The sequence below is a fragment of the Petaurus breviceps genome, unplaced genomic scaffold (genome assembly GCF_028583685.1).
Source record: "Petaurus breviceps papuanus isolate PSGF00001 unplaced genomic scaffold, PetGlider_PUasm1.0 37, whole genome shotgun sequence".
Lineage (NCBI taxonomy): Eukaryota > Metazoa > Chordata > Mammalia > Diprotodontia > Petauridae > Petaurus > Petaurus breviceps.
In genome coordinates this window covers 79174724-79190235 of record NW_027186296.1, presented here as the reverse complement: position 1 = coordinate 79190235, position 15512 = coordinate 79174724, and the positions used below count along the sequence as shown (strand labels likewise).

The following is a 15512-nucleotide window of genomic DNA, read 5'->3' as shown; positions in this document are numbered from 1 at the left end:
ACATTAGCCTTCTTACTGTTCCTTAATCAAGATACTCCCATCTCCTGACTTTGAATTTTCACTGTTATCCATCATGCCTAGAATTCTTTCCGTGTTCATTTTTATCTCCTGGCCTCCATGGCTCCCTTCAAGTCCCAGCTGAAATCATCATTACAAGAATCCTTTCCTTATCCCCCATGCTAGTTTTGCCTTCCCTCTGTTGATTATCTACAGTCTATCTTGTTTACATATGGTTGTTTGCATATTGTCTCTCTCATTAGCCCCTTGAGAGCAGGCTTTTTTTTTTTTTTTTTTTGCCTGGGGGAAAAAAGTCAGCTAGGTGGCACTAGACCTAGAGTTAGGAAGACCTGAATTCAACACTGGCTTCAGACCCTTACTAGTTGTGTTAGCCTGGGCAAGCTACTGTTTGCTTTAGTTTCCTCAGCTGTAAATTTGGGCTAATAATAGCACCTACCATCTAGGGTTATTTTGAGGATTAAACGAGATAATATTTGTTTAGTATTTAGCACAATGCTTGGCACAAAATAGGCTTTAAATAAATGCTTGTTTCCTTCTACACTGAAGTCCCCCACACTGGTAAGATCATAGGTAGATCTTCCCTTTTGTTATTTTTTGTATATTGGAATATTTTGTTCTTTGATGATTCTTTAATTCAAAGTTGAAAAGATTTTAAAATCAATTTAAAAAAACAAAATTCACGTGCCAGATGTTCATGGGCTCATAAATAGTCTTCTTTTTGTTTTTTGTATATAGAAATATTTTGTTATTTGATTATTCTTAAGTTGTAATAAAAAAAGGAAAAAATAAAGCAACCAGACCAGTAGACCAAGTGTTATCTTCCATCTTCTTTTGATCCTTCTCAAAACAGTACTTTGCAGGCTGTGTGGTTTAGGGGAGTGGCAAGGATGATGCTTGAAACTCCTTTATTGGACAAGAATTGCAAGGATTGGGGCGGCTAGGTGGCACAGTGAATAGAGCACCAGCCCTGGAGTCAGGAGGACTTGAGTTCAAATATGGCCTCAGACACTTAACACAAAAACTAGCTGTGTGACCTTGGGCAAGTCACTTAACCCCAGTTGTCCTCCAAAAAGCAAAAAAATAAAAAAGAATTGCAATGATTAAGATAACTTTAGGGCAGATTCTACCCTGGAGAAGTCCTGGGCTAATGTCTCAAGGCATGCTTTCCTTTATCTATTCTGTTCTTTTTTTTAAAGCAATCGGGGTTAAGTAACTTGCTCAAGGTTACATGGCCAGTTATTTCTGGGTGTGGTGCTGAGTATCTGAGCCCGGATTTGATCCAGGTCATCCTGATACTGGAGCCGGTGCTCTTACTCGCTGAGCCACCTGGCCGCCCCAGCTATTCTGTTCTGATATGTCAGGAGCTCCATATGACCTCTTATATTTTCCAAAAAGGCCTTGTCTACTCTCCTCATGCCAGCTCTTCTCTTCTGTTGAACTCACAGGGTTTTATAACAAATTAATATTTTCATGACTAGTACTATTACAATTTGTAGAATGGAAATGTGTGTCCATGTGCACATTAGTGTGTGCATATGTGTATAAAAATGCAAAATAATGTGTTTATTATATATGTATTTACCTATGAAAACAAAACTTTGTTCTTCTGTAGTCTTTCATCTCAAGAACTCAAAGTACTTTTATTCTTACATTCTCTGTATTAAGTAAAAGTAAGTGGAAAGTATCTCAGAGCTATAAAGGCGTAAGGGTTTAAGTTAATTTCTCAAGGCCCCTTTCCATGATGATAATAGTAACACAGCATAAAACTCTAGACTTCAGGCTGATGCCTTTTCAGTGTAGGGTATATATAATTATCCCAATATATTTTATTTTAGCTAATTCATCTGTCTATGAGCACTTAAGACTAAAATGGACAGTTACTTTCTAAGGATACTATTTTGGGGAGGCAAGAATATTGAATGTCTGAAATTAGTGGGGTACAGGAAATGTACAGTTTGTGCAGCTGATTTTCTAGAGTGCAAAAAATTAACAGAGTTCAAAGAGGAATGTTTACAACATGTACAAACTTTGACATGTGCAGACAAATCATTTTTATTAGGAGTCTGGTGAGAAATATCTGGAGATATAAGGGTTTCAATACATGTTTTACACTAGATTAAGGTGTTTGTCTCTTAGGGAAAATGTTGTATAAATAATTTGTACTTTTTTATTGTCACTGACAAAAGCACAAAAGCATTGTGATAACATGCTTGCCATACAAGAAAAGCCACCATCAAAGATCTACTGTATTTATGTTTCTCTTGTAGTGGATGACAGTACAGGTGTTATAAACTGCATCTGCTGGAAAAACTCACAAGATAAGAAGCCATCTTCAGGTAAGATGACATTAATTTGCCACATTTATTCACCTTTGATTTAACCAATACATCTTATTTGTGTAAATGAATAAAAACAATATTTAAGCCTGTATTTTTAGATGAGTCCCATTGAGTTTTGTAGACTGCCAGTGACACACTTAAAAGCTTCTACCATTACTCTGGAAACTGATAATGTAGTGTAGTGTAACTTACCAGGTTTGTTCACTGACATTCTCATTATTCTTCTTTCCATCCATTTGGGGCTCATTTCCATCAACACTAATGGGAATGCCAGCAGAATGCTGTGAAAGTCCAGCAGTTCTAGACTTTGTTATTCATGGCAATTACTGAGTGGGACAGCAAAACTATTCCAATTCAGCAAGAGATCATGTTGCTTGGCCAGAGGATTTGAAATATCACTCATCTATATGGTAGCAATACCCAACTCTACAGAGTCATGAATTAGCATGACACCAACATCTCTGATCTGTTATGTGCTCCATACAATATACCAGGCATTAGGTGATCTGTGAGTAGATAGAAACATTAGCTTTTGGGGAGCATCTAAAAATATTGTTTAGAAAATAACTTTTTTAAAAAATAGATTTTATTGGCGTATTTTGTTTTTACATTGCCTAAATTTCCTCCTATCCCAGAGAGCCATCTCTTAAAACAAAACATTTTTAAAGAAAAAGAAAAGATTGATGTTTGGCAATTAAGAGATCATTGGTAACTTTGGAGAGAGCAGTTTTAGTTGAATGATGAAGTCAGAAGACAAGACTATAGAACATTAAGAGAGTGAGAGGAAAGGAAATTGAGCCATTGATTATAGACATAATGTGCCCAAAGTGTTTAGCCATGAAAGGGAGGAGACATATAGGACAATAACTAGCAGATATGGATGGGTAAAATGAAGGTCTTTTGAGAATGGAGGAGACATTGTCATTTTTGTAGATAGTAGAGAATTCACTCATCTACTGGCAGAGACAGGTTGGAATGGGATCATATATACACATATGCATGTATATCATATATACACATATGCATGTAGAGGGATTTGCCTTGATGGAAAAAGGGCCATTTCTTCATGAGACCTGGATGAAGGAGGAGATAGTAGTGGAAAGCATCTTAGTGATGGGAGATGAGAAAGAGGACTTCTCGGCAAATGTTCTGTTTTTTCAGTCAAATATGAGGCAAGGTTCTCATCTAAGAGAGTAGGAGGAGGGGGAGTCTTGAAAAAAATTAAAGAGGAATGGAAAACTTTCAGAAGAACTGCTGTGGTGAGTAGGATAGTGAAACAATTAGGGAGCTGTAGAAGGGTTTGCCTCGATACAGTGAGTGTCCAGTTGAGATTATGTAACACAAATTTATCATGGACTCAGTCAGCTTGGTCCTATGATTTTCTCTAGCTTTATTCAGAAAAATATGAATGAAAGCAGTAGATGGTGGGAGTAATCCAAAACTGAGGCTTGGCCAGGACCAGGGCAACAGTAGGATAAGAGGGCAAGAGACTTGAGGGAAAAGGGAAGTGTAGAGCTGAACTGGTTCACCAAAGGATCCAGAAGGGAGGAGAGTGTAACCAGTACAAGGGCAGTGGCCCATAAAGAACTGAGAGGTTGGGGGACTGAATGTCCCAGTGAGAATGAAGAACAGTGTTAGGGAATGCAAGGCAGAGAGAGGTAGGATGACAACAGATTATGGTCAGGTAAAGGAATTTCAGAGTTCATGAACATGGATGTGGAACTCTTGTGGATGATGGCAAGATCAAGGGCATGACTATTGTGTGTAGCTGAGGTAAGGTGAAGTAGTTGGTCACAGGAAGTAAGTTGAGAAATGAAGAGGCATTTTTGAGGGAGTATCAGTATGTGTTTGAAGCCCCCAAGTATGAGGACAGGATTTGGGGAGGAGTGAAAGACTGTGAGCCAGGCACTGAACTTGTTTAAGAATGATAGCACAAGGTCAGTAGATGGCTGCCATCAGAAACTTGATTGGGTGATGAAGATGGAATGAATGACCCTCCAAAGGAAGAGAGATTACTGAGTGATGGTGATAGACGGAGAACCAGAAAGTGACCATGAAGAGCAAGGAGTAGTCTCTGTGAAAGATAAAATAAAGTTCCTAGATGGACTGCAAAGATTAAGAAGAGAGTGAGAGGAAAGGAAGTAGTATTGATTATAGATAACCTTCCCAAGCAATTTAGTCATAAAAAGTAGGAGAGAGGGGCGGCTAGGTGGTGCAGTGAATAGAGCACCGGCCCTGGAGTCAGGAGGTCTTGAGTTCAAATCCAGCCTCAGACACTTAACACAAAAACTAGCTGTGTGACCTTGGGCAAGTCACTTAACCCCAATTGCCCTGCCTTCCCCCTCCAAAAAAGCAACAACAACAACAAAAAAAAGTAGGAGATACATAGGAAGCAGGTATGGGTAGATCAAGTGAGCTAGCTATCTTGATATTGTTTGGATCCCATTGGAGTACACAGATTGTTATCAATTAATCCTCATTCTTATTCTGTAACAAGTTGACTGCCCTTCCTTTTCTAGCCATGTAGTTAGCTCTATGATGATATTATTTACATCATTTTTTTACGTCTCACCTTGATGCACTTCTCTGGGATTTCTCCAACTTGTCCAGTGTGCCCCAGGAAGCTCATTATTGGGAAAGCCTCATCATTGAATAGCCTTGGTACTCCACCTTATCACTACAATCTGCCCCTCTGTTTGGAGGGCAAGGCCATGAACTTTAAAACTTCTATTTAAGGAGGGAGCTCAGCTTAGACATCTTTTTACTTCTTACCTGGCTGTACTGATCTGGGACTTCTCTAACTTTTTTTACTATGACCTCATGTCAGGTACTTTTCCCTCCAGTTTTTCAACTTTTAATATACTGTCTTCCCCTATTAGAATGTAAGCCCCTTGAAGGCAAGGCCTTTCTTTTTTCATATTTATATCTCCAACACTTAGCATGGTACCTGTACCATAATAGGTGTTTAATGAATGTTTATTGATTATTGACATCACTTCACTGAAAAATTATTTGATGGTGTGTGTTACAGCCTATTCACTGTCTCAGTGTATCTCTCAAGTGCCCTTTGTGTAACCATCCCACATTAACTATTTGAAGATATAGTATCACTGGAAAAATACTGATGCCAAGAAGATGAGCTTTCATTTCAGGAAGAAGACTTGAGTTCAGTTTCTCATTCGCAGTTCAGTCCTGTGTTCTTACTCCCAGTCAAATCCAGGATGAATTCATTGTCTCTCTGCAGTATGCAGTATATGTGGACTGAGGGACTGTCTCTATGGGCTGTCCATCCAACTGCATTAGAATTCCTGGAAAGTCAGCATTCTTCATTCATTTCATTCACAGGCTTTTCCTGCATAGTTAGGCTGAACTCTTTTGAATGATTCTAGCTCTCATTTAGGCATCTACACAGTGTTCCAGGGCTTGATGCAATCAGCACAAGGTCATATGTAAGGAAGAGAACTTGGAGAACTTTATTACATGGAGGGAATCAGTCCCTTTTATACTTGTGCTATGTGTTGCAGGTCCTCTAAGACAAATGTAACAAACGCCTTTGCTAAGCAGACAGGCAGGTTCCTATGCTTCAGTTGATACTAATAATCAGATGATTATTAGAGTTATCACTGTTAACATTTTTTTCAGGAAATCTTTACAGTCTTGGCATATTTATAGTAGACACTTTGTTGAAGGAGAATCTTAAGGAATCATTTTGATCTGCCAAAGAAAATGCTTTTTTATAGTCAACAAACAGTAAGCACAGTGGAGTCTTATTCTCTGTACTTTTCAGTCAGTTGGGTGATTGTAAAAATGTGGTTTGTTATAGAATGTCTCTAATGAAATTCTGCCCTTTCCCTTCATGTTCATTCATCTAGGAAACCTTTGATAAATATGTTGATTATTCTGATAAAGATTATGTAGAGATGGAAAAGCAAGCACATTGTGTCCCCCCTCTAAAGTTTATCATCATTAGGGGTCATAGAGAGAGTCTGGTTAGACAGAAGGTCTGCGAGTTATTCTATTATGTCTTAATGATCTTGAAAGAAGAATGGAAAAGGAGGAGAAGAGAAATATCCTTAGAAAGGTAGGGAAAATTATTTCACATAATTAGGTGTGCAAGTAGAAGTTTCTACAAAAAAGGAGGAAAGAGTGGAGGGAGTGGCTGACCCTTATATCTTATTCTGATATGAACTGGTTAGAGAAGAAAAGAGTACACATATACCCAGTTGGATACAGAAACACATCTCACTTAATAGAGAAACTGGAAAGGAGGAGAAGTGAGAAAGGGGAATTAGAGGAAAGGTAGATTAAGGGGGAGGGGTATCCCTAAGTAAAACAAACTCTAAGGATGTACCAAAATTATACCCCTTTTTGAGGTGGTGAAGAATTGGAATCTGAGGGGATGCTCATCAGTTGGGGAATGGCCAAATAAATATGGACATGACCAAATGCTAGTGTGCTATAAGAAATTACAAAGAGTATGGTTTCAGAGAAACCTGGGAAGACTTGTATGAACTGATGCAGAGCAAAATGTGCAAAACCAGGAGAACAATTTGTACATTGACAACAATATTGTAAAAACAGATAGCTTTAAAGGATTAATCAGTGTAATGACCAATGGGTTTCAGAGAACTAATAATGAAACATGGTGTCCACCTCCTGATAGAGAGACTTAGATTACAGAACATGTATTTATACATACGTATATATACATACACATTTTTTTTTACTTTAAGACATGGCCAATGTAGAAATTTGTTTTACTTGAGTATACATGTTTGTAATAGGGATTTTGTTTTTCTTTCATTCTCAATGTGGGATGGGAAGAAGATAAGACAGATTTTTATAGATTGTAAAAAAAAATTAATTGAAATGTGAGCACATGGATTAATGGCTGTTGATATTTTCTTGGTTATCTTCTATTTTTGAAATTAGACTTGTGTTTTTTTCCCAAGTACATAGTAACCTCCCCTTTATCAAATATCTTGAGAATTGGTCTCAACAATCCCCTAAATTGTGTCAGCTCTTATTTGGACCTCCTCTTTATAAATGATGTAGTCTAATTTCCCATCTTTGCTTTCATCGGTGCCATATGTTCCTCTTCATACAACACATCAAGGACTGTAATGTTAAATGTCCTAATGTATTCTCTCCACTGTAACTGATGAAGAAAAGAGTTTGTTTGAATATTAATAGAACATTTTCATTTTCCAGTTTTATCCTTAAATGCTGTCAGGATCATAGGACTATAGGGTTTTTTGGTTTGTTTTTGTTTTTTTTAAAGCAATTGGGGTTAAGTAACTTGCTCAAGGTTACATGGCCAGTTATAGGACTATAAGTTTAGAGATTGAAGGGACCTGGTGAGGTCATCTGATCCAGCTCTCTAATTTTATAGATGAAAAAACTCAAGCCAGAAAGGTTAAGGGACTTTCTCTGAGGTCACACAGATAATAATGGTAGAGCTGACATTTGGACTTGGATCCCACGACTTCTTCCCCACTGTCTAGCAAATGTCTCCGGTCTCTAGTTTATTTAGGTCTTTCACCAGACATTCTGTAAACTTGCTTTTTCTTCTACCTCCACTTTTTCTTGGGGCTTTAGGAAGCAGTGCTTCTCTTCTACTACCTTCTTCTTTCATAAGGTTTTGCAGATGAGTTTATATTCTGAATTGTTGTTTTAGCTTAAGTGTGTCTGATTAGCAAGAAGATAAGTGTTTCCTGGCAGAGATGGTTTCTAAGTTTGTGTGGTCTCAATGTATTGATTGATTCACAACTATTAAACTTCCTTAGGAAATGGTGTTAGTCTGTGTCAATTTCCATTCTTTTATCTGTTTCTTACTTTTTGGTTTCAGCAGCTCATTTAAATATGTTTAGTTGGAGTTGTTTCAGTTGTTTCTTGAAAAAAACACTCCTGGTTGTCTTTCATGTCTAGAAAGAAAAAGAAAAAAAGGAGGAAAGGAAAGTATGAAGGGAAAGAAGGGAAAAGAGGGCAGGAGAGAAAGATAATAAGAACTCAGTAGTGCTTTTAAATGGACTGCATGCCATATTTTGTTGAAATCAGAATTACTGTGAATATATACCTTACAATGTTGCCTATTTTTTTCTTGCTTTTTTTTTTTGGAGGGGGGAGGGCAGGCAGTTGGGGTTAAGTGACTTGTCCAAGGTCATGTGGCTAGTAAGTGTTAATTGTCTGAGTCTGGCTTTGAAATCAGGTCCTTCTGACTCCAGGGCTGGTTCTCTATTCACTGTGCCATCTAGCTGCCCCAGTGTTGCCTATTTTGATTCCACATCTTGTTAAACTATTTCATGACACTTGTGATTCCTGCTCCTAGAATCCAGGGAAGAAGGCCCTATTTCTGATGACCAGGTATAATAAAATTAAGTTGTTCCATAAGGAACACAGGTTTTCCCAGCTTTGAGGCCAGTTCTTTCTTCCCTTTGCCATGCTGCGTTGCCTACCTACAATAAGTAAAATATATAAACAGACAAGGAAGTTCAAGTTACCATAGGCCACCAAGCAAATTTTCTAAAGGACTGTGTAAATGTGAGTTAAGGTTGGTAGAAGGGCAGGAATCTGAGAAATAACATTTTAATAAGCAGGGAGAGAAGAAGAGAGATTTTTATTTTTTAAACATTTAGTTAGAAAATAAGTGCCAAACTCTGTATGCCAAACTATGTAAGAGAGTAATATATAGGAAGACTGAAAAAGTATAAAGGAGCCAGGTTCCTATGGGTTTTAAAAGCCAAACAGAATTTTTTATTTCAATCTGGATGTTGAATAAGACAGATAAGCCCATCAAATATGCCAGATTATCTGGAGAGGGATACCCTGCCTTAAAAAAAATTCCTTTATTAAAAACACTGTTGTATTGATCGGTTTTGTTTTTACATCCCAGCCATTTCTGAAAATACGTGCACTTTTGACCACCTGCCAGAGTCTACCTTCCCATGTAACAAAGAAAAACAATTGAGCAAAAGTATGTCATACGGTGACTACCTCTAACAATGTATGCAGTATTCTGCTGTGGTCCCCTGCCGCTTGTGCAGGAGGAGAGAGGGTCCAAATACATCTTAGTTCTTATCTACCTCTACAATTCTGCTTTTGCTATGACCTGATTAACCCCTCCTTAAAAATGTCTGTTAGTACCACTTTTGCTTATCCTCAAGGGGCTATTAGTTGGTGAAACTTGTTAATATGTGTGAACAATAGTGCAGTTGCCCACCATATTATCAGCATGGAAATCACAAATTCAGACATTGTCCAGAACTCTGCCTCAAGATTTTGATAGTCCCTAAGCAGAGGACTTCCCTCCTCCCTCAAGGGCACCAATCTGTCAAGTACAATCTCCCCTAATTTCCCAGTAACAAAAGCAATTTGTGCTTTATCAATTGCAAAGGGTGGTTTTGAAGACTTTCTGACATTGCCTAAGGAAGGCAAATGTCTTATGCTGTCACCAGGAAATGGACAGGGATATAATCAGACTCTCATTTGGAGCAGCTGGTATGGGAGGGGCATTCAGTGTTGGCTTCAACAGTGTGTCCCTGCTGAGCTGAGCTGGTAATGGCTGCAATTTCCTGCCCTCTCCACCCCTCATCTAGACCATTCACAGTGACAGGGGAACCCAACTGCAATTGTTACTTGTGCCCAATGCTCACTTCTCTCAGAATGAGTAATCTGCAGTAGCTTAACTAATATAATTCATAGAGCATCCCAGCTTCATCATTTAAGACCTCATTTCTGTCTCAGAGGCTTTCTGTGGGCTGTCCGGGAGAGCATGAGCCATGACCCTGGACTAGCAGATACCAGGGACAGTCTCACAGAGCACAATGGTGACACAAGGGGGAAGGGAGCCAAGACCAAACACTGAGGGCTGCAGCTGCACTGTGCTTCTCACAGATTCTCACTGTATGCATTCTCCCCACCAATTAGGGTCCATTTTGATCCAAGATACACCAGTTCCCTGCTCCCTTTATTGCCTTGACTAAAGCACTAGGACAGTCACTGCCTCTGGATTCATTTGTTTCCTACAAACTATTCTTTCCCCTTCCTGCCTCAGCTAGACCTGTCAGGGCTTTTACACATGGACACTAAAAGAGCAGGGCTATGTAGACCCACAACTTTTGACCCTAAACTCTCTATTCTTTCTCATGATATTACATTAGACAATAAGTGGGGAGGCAAATGTAACAAATATTTCTAGTTAAAACAAATTCCCACATTGGCCGCATCAGAAAAACAAGATGTTTCATTCTGCTCTCTGAATCTATTGTCTATCTTAGGGGGTGAGTAGCATGCTTTATTATGAGTCATCAGAAATTTGGTTGATCATTACATTGATCAGAATCCTTAAATCTTCCAAGGTTTTTTTTTTTTTGGTAGTGTCATTATTAATAGTTATTATTTAATAGTGTCATAAATTGTTCTCTGGGTTCTGATCAGTTCATTCTGCATCTGTTCATACAAGTTTTCCTAGGTTTTCTCTGAAACTACTGCCCCTTTTGTCAATTTTTACTGCATGGTAGTTTTCATATGCCAAAATTAGTTCTGCTGTTACTCAATTGATGGGCCCCTTCTTAGTTTCCCATTCTTTGTCATCAGCATATATATGCAGATGACCCATGAGTTAAGCTACAGTGCCATTGTCTTGAAATGAGTAAAATTTATTACAGCTATTTAAAAACATTTCTATGAATATTAGCCAAGAGGAGGAAAATTGGATGCGTTTAAATAGTTTATAGTTTAATATTTATGGCATTGGGCTCTCTTCTTTTTCACATATAACATCCCAGTGTTACTCACATAAGATTTCACAAGTTACAGATCTCTGGAACTGGTTTTGACTGACCAATTCAGTTATTGCTGAATGCCTGTTTTCCCCTGAATCTCACCAGCCAGTGATATACAGCATGTGATAATGTAACAAAAGAACAATGTATTTAAAATAGAAATGCAAAATGACCAATGAGAAAAAAATGAAAACAGAAAATACTCTCATACTACCCTAATATCCTTTTTCCTTACCTATAGGTTTCAATTTGAGTCTAGTACCTCTTCATTCCCCTTGTTTCTTAAGCAAAATATGAGAGGATTTTCCTTCCAGCAGTTTCCCTTGGGAGGTGGTAGGGAACCTTGAGATATGCTGAGCTTTTCAGAAACTATTGAGGACAAGCGTAGGAACTTTGACTGCGGTTCCATGCCTGGTTCCACATGGTTTCCCTTTCCCTGCCCAACCTTACGGTACCTTCATTTGGGAGTCCTAGTACTGGAGTGAGCTAGTTGCAGTGGTAGGTAAATATCTCCTCAGTAAGAAGTCCATGTAGGGAGTGATTGAATCCTGGAGGAAAAGCCCTTGACCTGGAAAGAGCCATTTCTTTTCTTCCCCTCATTCCACCAGTTCCTTCTCACTTCTGTTATGTACCATAACTTTGGTTCAGGCCCTCATCACCTTTTCCCTAGTATGAAATGCTTTCCATTTGGTGTTCTTGCCTCAGATGTCTTCTCTTCATTCCTTCTTCCATACTGCTACCAGACTGATCTCAAGCAGAGATCTGTCTCAACCAATTCCAATAGCTTCCTATTGTTTCTAAGATAACCTATAAACTCCTCTCTTTGGAATTTAAAGCTTGGTCCCAAGCTATCTTTCTAACTTCACTGGAAATTGCTCCCCTTCCTGTGCAGTCACCTCTAGAAAAACTGGTCTTCTCTCTGTTGTCCATCTCTTGTCATTGTGCCTTTGTATTGTCTATCCTCCATTCCTGGAATGCCATCCTTCCTCACTTCAGTTTCTTAGAGTTCCTTATTTCCTTCAAGAATCAGCCCTAATATTACCTTCTACATTAAATATTTTCTGATCCCCCCCCCAACTTGTGACTTTTTTGTCTTGTTCCTATTTTGTATTCTGTATGTTGCCTATGTTGTCATTCCCCACCCCTCAACCAGATTGACTGTGAACTCCTTGAGGGCAGGAATTGTTTCACTTTGGTCTTTTTATCACTAGCACAGCACCTGGCACGGCCTAGGCACCAGGCTTTAATAAATGCTTATTGACTGGTTGATTGATAATGCTCCTACTTTTCTCCCCTTTAATAAGGGGCTTCTGTTTGATCCAAATGTAATAGGGAACTGCTGGCATTTATTGACTAGGAGGGTAACATGATCAGATCTGTACCTTAGCAAAATCACTTTGGCAGCTGTGTGGAAGATGCCCTGCAGTGGGGAGAGCAGTAATCTGAGTGAGAGATGGAGAGTGCCTGAACCAGGATGGTCACAGATAGTAATCTAAATATGTAGCACATGTGAACAACATAGAATATCATGCAGCAAGCATGAGGACATATATATGTGGAATACTTGGCATATAAAGCAATAGAACAAAATTACTTACTCAATATGTCAGTCTCATGCAAACATGCCATGAAGTATCCTATAAAAAGGACGGCATGGTATTTTGTATTTATATTTATTAATTATAAAAAACATATATAAATAAATATAAATATATTTACTTTATATTTATTCTCCCTTTTAAAGTATGTATATATTTTATTTTTTTCCCAATTACATGTCAAAACAATTTTTAAACTTTTTTTTTTAAGTTTTGAGTTCCAAATTCTATCCCTCCCCTTCCTGTCCCAATCTCTACTTTTCTTGGGGAGAGGGGGGAAGGTTGGTTGTGAATACATGAAAATTATTTTGTTTGTCTCTCTTTTTTTTCTTCTTAAAGCTAAAGTTTGCTCCAGTATGACTGGTGGACAGAGTTTAACCTCACTGTTTAAGAAACTGCAAGAAACCATAGATAAGAAAACTAAATTGGAAATAGGGGATGTTGTTCGAATGAGAGGATATATCCGTGTATACAGAGAGCAACGAGAGATCCATGCCTCCGCTTACTGTAAGCAGTGTCTGTTTTGACTAAAATTGGAGTTTTAAAAAATTATTTAAGAAAAAATAATACTTGCAACTTAAATTGATTTTAGTTTAAGTTACTCAAAATTTTTTTGTTTTTGTTTTTTTTTGGAGGGGGGAAGGCAGAGCAATTGGGGTTAAGTTACTTGTCCAAGGTCACACAGTTAATAAGTGTTAAGACTGGATTTGAACTCAAGTCCTCCTGACTACAGGGCTGGTGCTCTATTCACTATGCCACCTAGCTGCCCCAAGTTACTCAAATTTTTACAGAGGAACATTTCTTCATTTTATTTTTAAGGATGATAATAGACTTATATGAGTTTGCATTATTCTTGGTTTTTGGTAATAATTTTGACAAATTAATTATAATTATACATATATATATATAAAATATTATGCTAATATTGAGAATTATCAGTATGAAAATTTCCTCCACGAATATAGGTTTATAACTTCTAGTCAGCATCGCCTATGGCTCTGAGAGGTTAAAAGATTTGCCCATGATCACACAGGTGGTATGGGTCAGAGACTGGACCTAAACCCGGGTCTTCCTGACACCAGACCAGTCCTCAAGTCGCAGTGCCTAACTTTGGTCATGTCTAATATATGACTGTGAAAATGCTTCCAGATTTGGATTTGAATAGCTCTTAGATATTCACTTTGCACTTGTAGAGTATATTAATTATAGTATATGTTTACAGTATAAATTTATATTATATTATATTTATTAACTTATAGAGTATATTGAGATTAAGTAAGCCTTACTATATATTATTAACTCTGTTCATTTAGAAAGAAATTGGTCAGTCAGAGGCATGATAGCTTAAGATTATATGTGGAACACCTTTTGCATTATTCTCGTAGTTCCTTTGGAAATCTCAAATGTGAAAATCAGTTTTTGAAGAGCATGGTGGGGCATGCCTGTAATTTCTCCTTCTGGGAAGGCTGAGACTGGCAGTTCTCTCAGGTGTTCTGAGCTCTAGTGGGCTAAGGAGATCAGGTATCTTTACTAAGTCCTGCATTAACAGAATGATCTTGGACAGGAGTACTACCAGGTTGTGCAAAATTGGGGTAAACTGGCCCAGGATGGAAATAGAACAAGATGAAGCTCCTGTGCTAGTCAGTGGGTAGCTCAAGCCCATGAGTAGCCCCTATAATTTCAGCCTAAGTGAGATAGGGAGACCCAAAGGATGGAAAGGAAGGAAGGAATGAGGGAGGAGAGAAAACCCTGCTCACAAGGGTTTGCTGATAGTCATATTCTGTTGTGGTCTTCTTCCCTGTCCCAGAGCATTCCCCTGGTAGTCAGTTAGGTAATAGAGGAGTTGTATTCCCTCCTGGAGATCACTTGGGAACCATTTAGTGTGCCTCAACATTAATGATCCCCTAGTGTGATCCACTAGGAGAGCCGCTGAGGGCCTCATTTATTGTTACTCCAAGTAGTGCCTTTGCCATGGGGGAGAATAGGCTTCTGTGTAACTGCTATGGCATTTTTCCATCTCCTGATAGATAAAGTGGATGATCCATTGTGGAATGTTCAGATTGCAAGAATGTTGGAGCTTCCAGATATCTACAGAAAAATTTATGACCAGCCTTTCCCAAAGGTTACAGTAGTAAAAGAAGAGGTAGTAAGGTAAGCAGTTTCTAATCACTGTTTAAAATGTGCACAGCAATATTAGTTCAACTGTGTAATTATAACCTTTACACAAGAGAATAGTTGAGAAAATGTACTTTGCTCACCTCTTTTAAGAGGTGGAGGACCATGGCGTGTGGAATAGCACATATGCTGTCAGACTTGATGGGATGTATTGATTGTTTTTGCTGATCTGTTTTTTTCTTTTTAAAAACAAAAAAGAATGACTCTTACTGGGTAGGCAAGGAGCAAGGGATATATACAAAAACAAAAGATAACAATTATAAAAATAAAATTTTAAAAACTGTATTTGTTAGTACTTAGGCAAATTGGTCATAAGGGTTGTTTTTTTTTTTTGCCTTGAAATGTTGTACATGTTAAATAAAAATTTGTTGTTGTTGTTCAGTCTTTTTTCAGTCATGCCTAACTCTATGACCTCAGTGTAGATTGGCGCTTTCTCTGCTATGTCTGATCTTAGAGAGTCACCTCAGGTACTTAGAAGTTAAGTGACTTGCTCAGGGTCACATGACCAGGATGTTAGAAGTGAGACTTAAACTCCGTTTTTCCAGACTCTGAGATGAGCTCGCTACCTACTGTATCACACTGCCTCCTGACATGTAAAT

At 38.2% G+C, this 15512-nt stretch overlaps 1 protein-coding gene across 5 annotated transcripts in view; it reads left to right on the top strand.

Moving 5' to 3' along the window:
• Nucleotides 1-15512, top strand: part of STN1 (STN1 subunit of CST complex) — a 49026-nt gene that overhangs the window by 9047 nt on the left and 24467 nt on the right. For 4 of the 5 annotated variants that reach the window (XM_069098892.1, XM_069098893.1, XM_069098890.1 and 1 more), the window contains 3 exons: nt 2286-2354; nt 13078-13245; nt 14766-14889. In XM_069098892.1, the coding sequence (XP_068954993.1) occupies nt 2286-2354; nt 13078-13245; nt 14766-14889 (361 nt within the window). The remainder of the gene's footprint in view (nt 1-2285; nt 2355-13077; nt 13246-14765; nt 14890-15512) is intronic. The other variant, XM_069098894.1, reaches the window with a different exon arrangement.